The sequence below is a fragment of the Simochromis diagramma genome, unplaced genomic scaffold, assembly GCF_900408965.1.
Source record: "Simochromis diagramma unplaced genomic scaffold, fSimDia1.1 OVJJ01000590.1, whole genome shotgun sequence".
Classification (NCBI taxonomy): Eukaryota; Metazoa; Chordata; class Actinopteri; order Cichliformes; family Cichlidae; genus Simochromis; species Simochromis diagramma.
In genome coordinates, this window is record NW_024387057.1 from 1691957 (window position 1) to 1704381 (window position 12425).

Sequence of the window (12425 nt, forward strand, 5' to 3'; positions counted from 1 at the left end):
ATGTGGGGTTTGTTTTTTGTTTTTTAAAGAATACATGACTCAGTTGTTTGAATTTGTAGGTAGGCTGAAAGCACAGAGGCCTGGCTTTGCCATTGAGGATCATTAACAGCAACAGGTGCATTGCACAGGCCATAAAAACCTCTCTGCTGAAAGGAGGCGTTATTGACATACTTCCACACCACTCACGAGCCCCCTCATCCCTACCCGCGGGAGACCACCCCGCCTTTCACACCTTTTTAGGCCCAGAACCTGATACCCACGCTGTCGGTTCCCATACTTATTGGGGTGCGGTCACGTGTGCCACTTTTGACCAGGAAAGGAGCACCGGCCAGCAGGGTCTTCTGGTAGTGGGAGCACCACCTCCGCACAGGCACCTCGCACCAGTGGAGTCTGGTCTCTGCAGCCCCTAACTCTCTCTCTCCCCCCGCGAAAGCGAGACCTCTAAGTCTCAAGGAGGTTGTTTGGCCTCACGGCGTCATCTTCGTCGTTTCTATTGCTGATTATTTTTTTTATTACCAATAAGCTGAGGGGGACGCGTAAAGTCCTGACTGAGGCGGAACCATGACAGCTGTCGAAACCCAAATAACATACACCAACTCCTACACGATCCAACATGAAGACGCGTACATGACCCAGGAGGAGGACTGGGACAGGGATCTGCTGCTGGACCCCGCCTGGGAGAAGCAGCAGCGGAAGGTAGGTTTGGATAAAGCGGTTTCGAGTAGCGCTTGTACCGACGTGCGTAATTACGCACAGATCGAACCTCTTCGCTCGCATTCAAGTCAGTGAGCGGCGCTTTAAAAATAAAATGCTTTTAACACGTTAACAAGGCAGACTGAATTTAATTTGGGAGTCAGTGGTGTTGGTCTAATTGTGTGAAGTCTAATATGAAACTGCGCCTTCGCTGGCCTCACACCTGGCACTTCAGTCCTGCTTGAAGCTGTGTGGGCAGATATTTTAGGCTGTGGAACTTTCTCAGTGTTGTCTTTCAGTTACCCCTGATTGCCTTGCAGACTGTCTAAATATATTACCACCTCCCGGAGGTTTTTGTTTTCTTACTTTGCCTGCGTTTTTTACTTAACTTTTAAAGTACATGCGAGTTTATAGAGATATAAGGACATTAAGCCAACCTGGAGATAATTAGAAACGGCGCACAGGATGCAAAGGATGGCGTAAAAGCAGAGGGGAAATACTCACAATAATTATACCATTTGTTAAGTTACATTAGCCTTTTTTAATTATCTATACCACAACTTCCTATTAAAACATCCTCTTATGTTACTGAGGAATATTAAATATTATGACTTAAAAAGTAAAGCAACAACTATTAAAGTATGTCTTTAATCTTATTTTGAAACCCATACTGAACGAGAGTTGGGGCAGGGTGGGGTTAGGCCAACCTTTAAGGTCGCATGGAGAAAGAGCATGACAGGTGTGTTTAATGAGCTGCTGGAGCAAAAGTCAAGTGACACAGGTGATGTCTGGCACGGCACACTGGGACAAAAACAACACTGGCAAAGGTTAATGAGCTACACTTTTGTCTTTGAGGTGTTCACCTTGCACACAAATGACCCACTGCGATGTTTCAGTTCAGTGAACAGACTGAACTGATTTTCATGTTTGGTATTTTTGATCCTAAGGGTTTGTAATTGGTCGCCATGTTGGATGACCACAGCCTTCACCTACCAGGAAGCCCGGGCTGGAAATAGCCATCAGGAAGATTTCTGTTTCACATAATGAAAGAGAGCTACCAAAACATATTCAAATTAAACAGGAAGTTTCAGCTGTTTGCGGCACCTGACTCAAAGTCATTAGCCTTCTCTTCCTAGCTGGCATGTCAGAAATGCAAAGGGAGCAAGGATACATTCAGTTAACATGATTTCATAGAGATGTTAATCCTGTAAAACCAGAAATAATTACCAGCAAATTTTAAGCTCGATTTTTTTTTTTTTTAATTGAATCTGGAAAAAAGAGAGTAGAAATAAATGTGCATATATGAGAGTTAAGTTGTATCATTTTTAGCTACATTTGGCTTTTTTGTATAATTTATTGCTCACAGCCTGTTAAACAAAGACATGTTTTAATATAGTCAAAAGAAACTCATAAAATGTGATACAGTTAATGTTATAAGGTTTCACTTTTTTTTTTAAAGATTTTCTTGTGTTGCTGTACAGTTTGGCTCAAGAAAAGTAAAAGCTGAGACTTTGGCTTCAGCTAATGCAGAGATGGCACATGACTTTACTCTAAAGATGACACATTTGGACTAATGAGGTTTAAATCAGCAATAAAACCTTCGAAAAGTTCAACATAACTTCCAGCTGCTGTTTGTGTTCAGCTGAGCTGAAGAGAGCAAAAAGAAAAATCACCTTTGTGAAATATGTCTAATATTCCTTTTGAGTATTTTAGGAATCGCATGCTCCTATTCTCATCTCTGACAGTTATTGAAGTGTAGGGACCGTGCTTGCTTCCATATCCTGCTGTACTCAAAGACATAACCTAATCTAACCTGTAACCAGCACCTAATCTGGGTATAGATCAGTGAAACGGGCACATTTTACGGCATCAGCTGCAGTGAATCTGCAGAATTGTTCCGTCAATGAAAAATGTCTCCCAGAGCTGAAGCGCAGTGACAGGCTGAGAGACCTCAACAGATGGTAGCAGAGAGGAGAGAGAGAGATGGATGGCAAGGCTGTTAAGTATACACCCCGGGTTGGTTTCACAGACCCACAAATAAACGTCTTCCTAAAAATACTTCTTAACTTGCTTGGCTCCAACTTGCCCCCCTCCCCCGCTTACTTTCTCTTTATCACTGTGTCTTTTCTCTGAAAACTTCCTTCGCCACCATTTTTGGAATATTTGCACATCTCTTGTGATTGTGCCTTTTTTAAAACTGATTAAAAATGTTGCCTTTCTTACTTTGTCTCATGCAGACCACCAGCCTTTTACGCTCGGGGTCATAAAACAGGCCTTGAATAAACCTCTACAGCCCAGCGAGTCTTTAGTCTTCACCCCTCATCCTCCCCGGGGAGCCGGTCATGGTACTCCACTGCTCTCCTTGGCATGTAAAATCTAGTTTAAGGAGCTGATATCAGCCCATAAATATAGCCGGCGCTTCATTCTGCAGTGCCGAGAATATGAAAGGGAAGCCTCGAAGCACCTGTTGTCTCCTCTGTCCCTGAAATTTCAGTGGAAAAAGCCGCTCACCACTTGCTGCAGTAGTAAAATGTTTGTCAACACACAGTGATGCCGAATCTGATACCACACATTAGAAATGGTGTGTGTGTGTGTCTGAATTGTACATGCTGACACTGGTTTATATTTATCATAGAGCATGGCTCCTTCTTTGCTAACTAAGTGATTCATGACTTGATTTGGACGAGGCATTTGATTTAAGAGGAGCTGGCAAAAATTGTGTTAGATATTGCATCTAGGGGAAAGCTGTCGGAAGGAAATATGAGATATGAAAGGCCGGAGTGATGAGATCTGGCTGCATCTTATCTTGGCGAGCTTCTCTCCTCAAAGCAACTATAATCCTGGAAATAAGGAGGGCTGATCCAAGTGGATGGAGGAAACCGGTCCGGTTAGAGCCAGAAGTTCTTTTCGTGGGCTTTCGGAGCTTTATTGATGTCTGCCTCAAACAGATGACAGGCTGACAGGTCCAGCTCCACCGCATCTGCAAAAAGAAGTGATTGCTGTAGGCGCAATCAATATCTGTTTAAAGATTTACTCTCACTGCAGAGGGCTGCAGAAGACTGCGCTCACAAGAACACATGGAATGGCTTTTTATTTGAAAAGGCGATGCTTTCGTCCTCCTGTGCAGTAGATCCCTCTGTTGGCACGCAGCACTGAGCTAACTAGAAAGTAGAAACTATCATTATGCTAAAATAAATAAATAAATGAATAAAGATTCAGTGCTATGACTTAAGTCATCTTCTGTTTCACATTGTTAAAGAGTTCAGCTGCTAATTCACTAAGTAAAGCTGCCTGGTGACGCTCATGTTGGCAGTAATCTAAAAATATCCATTACATGAGGTTATCAGCAGCCGTGTGCTTAGCTGACCTGTTAGCAATAAAAGTTCAGTATACGTACACACAGAAGAAATTAGACTGGGCAAGTTGAAAAGTATTTAAAAAGAATAATAATCATTTATTTTTTCCCACACTGTTGGTAATATAGGAGAGGTGGCTTAAACTGATACCTAGTTTTAGCCTAGCTTCCATGTGCCCACACAGAACTGTCTGTGCAGCCGTACTAAAGACGGATGGATATCTTAGGCGACAATAACATTCAGTATTAACCAATCACAGATAAGAGTGGTGCCAAGTCGAGCTGTGTCTTCAGCTTTAGCTGGTAAGACTCCGTGATTTTTTTTCCCCTTTTCAGTATTTTCCCTCGACCCCTAACCAGTCTCAGCAGATGGCCCCGCCCCTCCCTGAGCCTGGCTCTGCTGGAGGTTTCTTCCTGTTAAAAGGGAGTTTTTCCTTCCCACTGTTGCCAAAGTGCTCACTCATCTTCTGATTGTTGGGTGTTCTCTATTATTGTAGAGTCTTTACCTTAGAGTATCAAGCCCCTTGAGGGAACTGCTGTGATCAAGTGCTACAGTAATACAATTGAATTGAATTACACTAACACACTATTTTAATCGAGATCTAATGAATGGGTGTTCGGTGAAGTATCAGGGGAGGACAAGTTCTGCGTGATGAGGCCCAATCAGGAGTAAAATGCAGGTATCTGTGTCATCTCCACTCCAACACAACACATCATATTCTGGTCCTGCAAACAGAAGCATAATCAGAAAAGGGGAAACAATCATATAGAAAAATCTTTTTCACAAATCCTGTTGGAAAACACTCACACTAAATCTCACAACATGTTAGAAAAAGAGAAATCTGCAAAAAATTTGGGCTAAATTTAATCAGTTCCCCCGTGCACATCGAGGCCTTTGTAAAAACGCAACAACAGCCTCTAGACATGTTTTAAAGTAGAATTCTATTATTAAGTCGAAGCCTCTCATAGCCTATCATATCATAGTGTTTGTTTATTTTCATTTTCTACAGCAGCACTGAGTTTGTCCAGTCATCTCACATTAAGTGATCCTCAACCTAATTCTAAGATCAGATCTTTATTTAACATCTTTATTGTCATTGTTGCAGAATCAATGAGAAAAAAAATACATTCTCACACAGACTTGCAATATGGTGCAACATCATAATTATGAACTCTGCTTCTAAGATTTGCAGTGAAACATTTGTTTTCTCTCTGCTTTCCTGTTGCGTTACATTTTCTTTCACACGGTGCAAAATGAAGTGGTCCAAACAGCGTCCACCATCAGAGCCAACTGTTATAACGTTAGATTGAGTAATGTGATATTTACCCACTCAGCCTAATGTAAAGTCCTTCTGTGTGGGCCAGGAGAGATCTTAACAGGCTGAATAATCCAGTCTATTCTTGTCTAATCTCATTTTATTACATTTCAACGAGTGATCACCAGCGTGGCAGGCAGACCGGGGTCGTTGATATCTCAAACTTGATGCTCGGAGACGGCGCTAAAGCAGTGGACGTCCTCAGAGACGACGATTTGAAAAAGCATCATGCGGACATTTATGTTAAAAAATGAATCTCCAAAGATTAGCGACATTAATTATGCCTTAAATGTCAGCAATGCTGCAGCACGGCTCCACATAAAAGCTACTTATCAACTTTTTAATGCTTCAGCAGCCTGGCTGCTGTCTGTTACCTCGATGCTCATCGTTAAACTCAACACAGCAGACTCAAATCACAGCATCATCGAAGCATTTGCATCATATATCATCAAGTGAGTTGATGAAAAAAGGTAACAGAATGGAGCAGAGAGTCTTTCTAGAGACTTCATCTGCTCCACTTTATAATAATTTGCATCTTTATTGCGGATCTGATTTGTAATTTGGCTCATCAGGCCCCCTTTACTCATCCCTGCTCACCGCCTGTGCTTCTCTACCCAATCCCAAGATGCATCTGAGAGAAGAGGCATCTTACGTTCCCCTCCCATAATTCACTCAGAGTCATGTGACATGTGAAGGAACAGTAACACCGCTAATGTGATCGCGGTGTGTTTTAATTCCCCAGACCTGTGGAGCTTGCACTTATTTAGGAGCTCAGAGGAGACGTTTTGGTGCTCGCAGCCAAAGAAAAATTGACAGGGATGCCATCTGAAATAATAGTTGCTGCTTCTACAACACTTTATCACAATAAAGCCCTTTGTCGTATCTGTATTGATCACTAAATAAGACATTTCTTAAAACAAGAGAATTGCCCTTCAAACCTTGCAGAACTTTTTCAGTTTTACTCTTAAATTGTGTCCATGTATACCGTATCTGTTTTTGTGCATCTGTATGAGAGCTCAACGTAAGCAGAGAGGTGAGAGAGCCCGCAGTCAGATCAAATAGCAGTTGCTATTCCAGAAGTTGTGTCCATGTAGGGAGGCTTCTATAAACTGCTTTAGTGCAGGCGCAGGAGCCCGAGGAGGCAGTGGGAATGGCTGAGGACTGTATCTCTTATGTGTGTGTGCGTGTGTATGTGTGTGGAGGGCTACTTCTTCATGGTGTTACACTGTATGCACTGCATGATTTGTGAGTTCTTGTAAGGAATGAAACAGTCTGAAGGCAGAAAGTTGTTGCAGAGTCTTGTAACGGTAAAAGCAGATACATGATACGAGCATGGAGCAGCGTCGGAGTCAAAAGAAGAAACGGTGATTGATGAGCTGTGAGAGCCGCCATCTTGATCTAATCACAGCCTGTATGGAATAAAAGGGTTTAAAGTAGTAGATGAAAACTGCCGGAGTGACCACGGTGGTGCTGCCTTGCAGTTCTGTGCATCAAACTGAGCTAAAGCAGCACGCAGGTATGTTTGAGTTTCACACCTCCCAGTTTCAGCTGTTCGTACTCCTCAGGCTCATTCCTGGTGTTGAAAACGGAGAAAATGCTGCATGAGAGAGGACAACAGAAGCCCGACAAGCGCCGTGCCCCTCGGTAACTAAACACACATAGAGGACAGATGGCCAAACACCTGCAAAATGTCACCTCAGGTCCAGGCAGTGTGTATGCTATTGAGTTTTCATGTAGTAATGAGACGAATGAGACACCTGAACCTGTCTTTATAAAAAGTGAGCTAAGCTCATAATGTTAGGGCTGAGTGCTTGCTGCATGCACCAGATATTTATAGGCCGCAGAGGATGAGATGGTGAGTCTGTGCCTCATGATAGGACTGAGGTCACAGGGATATCATTATGTGCTTTATAATGGCTTTAAAAGCTGTATGCTATTCTGTGGAGGCAGCTGCAGTTTCAAATACCAAAAACCAAAGCAAAATAACAGAATTATTTACTTAACTGACAGTCAGCTGTAAATGTATATATTTTACTTTATTTAAGGTTTTAAGACGAGCTTATGGGTCGAGTGTTGCACCGCAGCAGCCTCCAGGTTCTATATTCATGCAAAATGACTTACAGACGTTCCTATTAAAACGGCGTCTTTATTAATGGTTAATGTCGAGAAGAGTTCTAGCAGCTCATATTTAAAAGAAATACCGAAAAGAAAATTAAATGGCAAGAAAACGTAATTTTTATTTGACTAATTTTACCCTCGTGTTCTGAAACAGATGTGGGCTTTTTATCATTGGCCTGCTCCAATGATTGCTTATGTCTGAGCTCACCACATGGATGCAAACTGAGGAATGACGAAGCAGCCGTCATGTGTGCTCATTCTGGCTTTAGCTTCACAACCCGCAAATAACAAAATGAAACCAGAGTTGTGGGATCGCCTGACCCGAGGATTCAATAGCCTTTTTGTGGTTCTCTAATGGAGGCCGAAGTCAAAATCACAAGGTCATCTGTGACTTGCTCTTTTGGCTAAATGAATGCTGAGAATTGTAGCTGGGGCGCATCTACTAGAGGCAGCCTCGGATCAGTTTCACACACCATTTTTTTTTTTTTTCACGGTCGAGGTTTCTGTCGAGATGGAATTAGCTGACCCCAGATCTGCCTGGAGAGTTTTGCCTCTTATTACAGAGAATGAACTTGCCTACTGAAATTAGAAACAACCCCCCGCCACCACCAACCCCCCCATCCTCAGTCGCAGGCGCACTGTCATAAATCCTCCGCAACCACTTACACCAATTTATCTCCCCACCGTCAGTCCAGAGCTCATTAAACGACAAAAGAGTCGACATGCCGCCACCGACAACTGTGAACCTGTACACTCACCTTTATTCTCCACCATCAATCACACAGTCAATTCACCTGCTCACTCATGTAACAAGAAAGAGGCTGAAAGCTGTAATAGAGTGAACAATGCAAGATAAGGATGGCGCGAGTGTGTGTGTGTGTGTGTGTGTGTGTGTGTGTGTGCTGCAGTGCCAGCAGAAAATAAGGGTTATTATATACACCCCAGCTGACAATTTAAAGTAACAGCACTGTGAAAAAATAACTTTTCACTTTGATTGGTAGTTTTTCAAGTAATTAAAGCAGTACATCAGACATTGCTTCCACATAGCTGGCAATATAAAGAGAGCTTTACAAGACTGCTGGCTGGCTTTTGTGTTATCTGGCATGAAAGTTCACACTGAAATTCATATCAGCCACAGGATTAATCAAGTCCTTTTGTTTGCACTGTGAGTTTGTAGTTTTGGGTGAAATTACTCAACAAATATTGGATGGTTGTCATTTAATTGCTTTTTGTAATCTCTGACTCCTGCCACAGTCAGTTTAGAGCCAAATACCACAGACTGTATGTAGAAGATGGATATAGCCGCTAGGGATGTCACCAGAGCCAGTACTTATACTTTTTGATGCCAAAATCCTGAAAACACGGTGGTACTGTGGAGACAACACGCCACTACAAGTATTCTTGTGCGTCCTTGCATGATGAAGGGCACAAGGAAAAACTACATGTGGAAGACGGCGACTAGCTGAGATAGTTTTGCCCCAAATTATCGATAGCTGGATATGGAAGTACGTTGTGTTATGCTGAAACACACGTTACTTTTTTGTTTGAGAGAACTTTGCCGTTTAGAAATCAACCAGCGCGCCACATGCTGAACCGTTTATAGTGGCTAATGTTGTGTTGGGGATGTAATGAATCCCAAAGATTTAGTATTTGGTGCTAATATGAGTAGAGTTAGCTTGTTCCTAATTCAAGATGAAATTAAAGAAAGATGAAACAAAATGTGTATTTAGACAAAAAATATTCCTTATCAACATTATATTTTATTGACGATAAACAATAAAACGTTAGAATCTTTGCCGAGTAGCCCGCTAATGTTAGCATTAGCTTTTATTGTGAACATTTCACCCTGTGGATCAAAGCTGACTTCACATCAGTAATGCAGCTGTCTCAAACTAAACATTATAGTGTATTTCAGGATAAAAATGAGAAGGATGACACTTTGTACCTTTCTAAATATGAAGTTAAACTTACTATTATTTAAACAGATCTGAATGTTGGCCTTTTAGCTGCTTTGCTAAATTGGAAGGATTTCCTTCCTTGGTCTGAAAAACCGAAAAGTTTGCATATTGCAATTTGGAAATCAGTTATTATCCGATGATGTGGGCATCCGTTCAGCATGTAAGGGTAGACTAGGACACATGTAGCTTTATACTGCCCCCTTCAGGTCTGGAAGACCACTTCGGTACATACCCTGCCAACGGCTACGTTACCAAAGAAAAACAAGTACCGTAAGTATCGGTTCTGGTGACATTCCTACTTTGTATATATTTTATATATCTTGCTAATTAGCAACCATTTTGTGAGAAACATGGCATTTGGCACTGACTGCTAAATGTCTCTTATCGTGAAATCCCAACTAGCCACTATAAATCATGTTAGAGGTCACATGACTCACATTCTGAGGTCTATAAGTTTTACTTAATTAATTAATTTGATGTGTAAATGTAATTTTCTCATAGATTTACATTTACAACCAGACAACCTGCCACCTGCTGGCGTTTAGGTGGGTTTTGAAGATACTTTAAATTTTCATATTTCAGACCAGAAGTTCTCCATCCATCTTTCATGCATCTGTCTCTAATGATTATGTTCCCACAACACTGCAAGACAATCATATGATGTACAATATACGTGATATCTCTGTCACTGAGGAGAAAATGTCCCTTAAAAGTCCCAAAGAGGCAATTATGGATTCTATATGTTTACTTCACTGTAGTTCCATCTGTGTGGGCAGCATTATTGTCTGCTGATTTTATTACCTCTGATTGGATTTCCCCTGCTCTCTGCAAGTTTCTTCTTCTGCACTGCAAATTGGTTAACTTTACCCTGGATCATTTGATTTGGTTATTCGACCTCTCAGGACAAACTGTTGATAATGATGATAGCTGACATCGGCCTGTTAACTGTATCGCATTGTTGTGGCTGAGTTACTTCGTGGCAGACAGAGGAGCTTATATAAAAGCATGAATCACAAAAAGCTACCAGACAACTTTAAATCATTTGTCCCCGAAGACGCTGCAAAGTGAACTGAGATGACGTGCAACTGAGGGAAATGCCAAGAATCTGTCCTCTAAATAATTGCGTTCACTTTTCTGTCCTTTCTCTTCTTTTGTCTTTTTTACATAAAACCAACATTTTGAAAAATGTGCATCTGTGCTGCTGCCAGCATTTCCAGTTCACATCGTACACTCATGCATAGACTGCGCTTGTAAGGGTACGCTGTTAAATTCTGGCTGGCATTTGTGGCTCGCATCATCATTCTGGTAGTGCAGCAACCTGGAGCCACGCAGCAGTGGAACACAATGTGAGGCAGCATAATGGAGCCGGGAAGGACATGATGTTTCCCCTCCTCCTCACGGAGTCGAAGCAATTAATATGACAACTCAGACAGATGGTTGTGTCAGAGCGACTGATTGACTAAACCAGGTTAGCCATCCTGTCCCTTGGGTGGTGTTCAGACATGGACAGACAATAAATGGAGTACCTGATCTGGAAGCGACTGCCAATCTCTAAGGTGGCAAACTTGAGTGCTCTGAATCCGATCCAAATGCAGCAGATGATGCCGCTTATCCAATATGTCCATACAAAACTCATCCTTAAATCTTTAAACGTTACCATAATGGGTGGAGTGCTGTTGTCTTTCCCCACCTGTTCACTCACCTGTTAAAGTCCCACGTGCACCCAGCGTATCTCACTGGCATCTGGCACCTTGCACACACTGTCACACACACTGACTGGACGAGGTGTCCTAGTCCCTTTTATCCTCTAAACGCAGGCATAAATCCACAGGTTGGGACGCACCGGTGTTGCATTGGCGGCCAGCGCTGGCCTTGTTGTCAGCAGGATCTTTGGGTATAAGCCTGTTAATCCTTCACAGAGAAGCAGCAGAAAGGAAGGCTGATAAATTCATGCCGGGTACAGGTTCAGACCGAAAATGCAACTTAGAACTGCTTGTGCAGTACTTTTACCTGACACTGGCTGATATCCATCCATCCAGTAACTGCTTAACCAGTTCAAGCTGGAAAAATGTGAATCTTCATTTGCTTTTTCCCCAAATATCAGTTACTGTTGGGTGAGTCTGTTGCTTTATGCAGTCCTTTCTTTCAAATTCAGCTGGTGCCAGTTAACGGTTTCATCCAGCTTTGTTCTTCCACGGATTATTTACTTTGATTAGCTCTTGTTTTTCCTTTTTCTTAACAGATATGAATTGAATTTTGTGTGGTTTGGTTTTATTTGAAATCCAATCTAAGCATGTGTCACAGCAGTGGTCAGCTGGCCTGTTAGAGGTGTGTTTAGGATACATTACGTCATTTTCCCAAATCATCCCCGTGGCACCGAAGTTCAGGGCTCCGGATCTCTTTTTGAGGGGTGGGGTGTATTTAAAGACTATAAGGGGGGCGGGTGGGGGTGGAGTGCTGGTGGTTCCTAAATACTGGTGACACCTGTTGTGTGTTGTAACCGTTAGCCTCCTCCACTTCGGTCCTGTCACTTTATCAACTCTTAAAACCTCGGTGGAGAAACTCGGTGCAGTTGTTGTTTACTAGAGAGCTCTGATGTGAGGAAAGTGATGTCAGACACACATAGCTGAAAATATAGTTCCTCATTGTAAAGCTCTAGTTTTGCCATTAAGAGGCTGAAAGGAAAAGATGATGTTTCTAATTCTCTCCATTAGGTGTAGCTGACAGCTGAACACCTTTTTATTAGTGTGGATTTGAGTTTGCCTCTCTCACACACACACCAACAGTCGTAGTTTCAGAAGTGCTGTGATTTTTCTTCTTTACTGACACTTGTTTGAGATGACAAGCCTTGATGGGAGTGTTGTTTGTCCACTCAGAGCTCATATGGCTCAACCGCGGCTGTTCCAGTCTGTCAGAAGTGTCGTGATTGAGGACTTACATAAGCGCCGTCAGTGTTTTCATGTGCAAATCCTGGAAATGTCATCA

At 42.3% G+C, this 12425-nt stretch overlaps 1 protein-coding gene across 1 annotated transcript in view; it reads left to right on the top strand.

The window, feature by feature from the left end:
- Nucleotides 1-561: 561 nt before the first annotated feature.
- Nucleotides 562-12425, top strand: part of actn3b (actinin alpha 3b) — a 35973-nt gene continuing 24109 nt past the window's right edge. Inside the window, exon 1 of the mRNA XM_040045164.1 lies at nt 562-696. Coding sequence (XP_039901098.1) covers nt 562-696 — 135 coding nt within the window. The remainder of the gene's footprint in view (nt 697-12425) is intronic.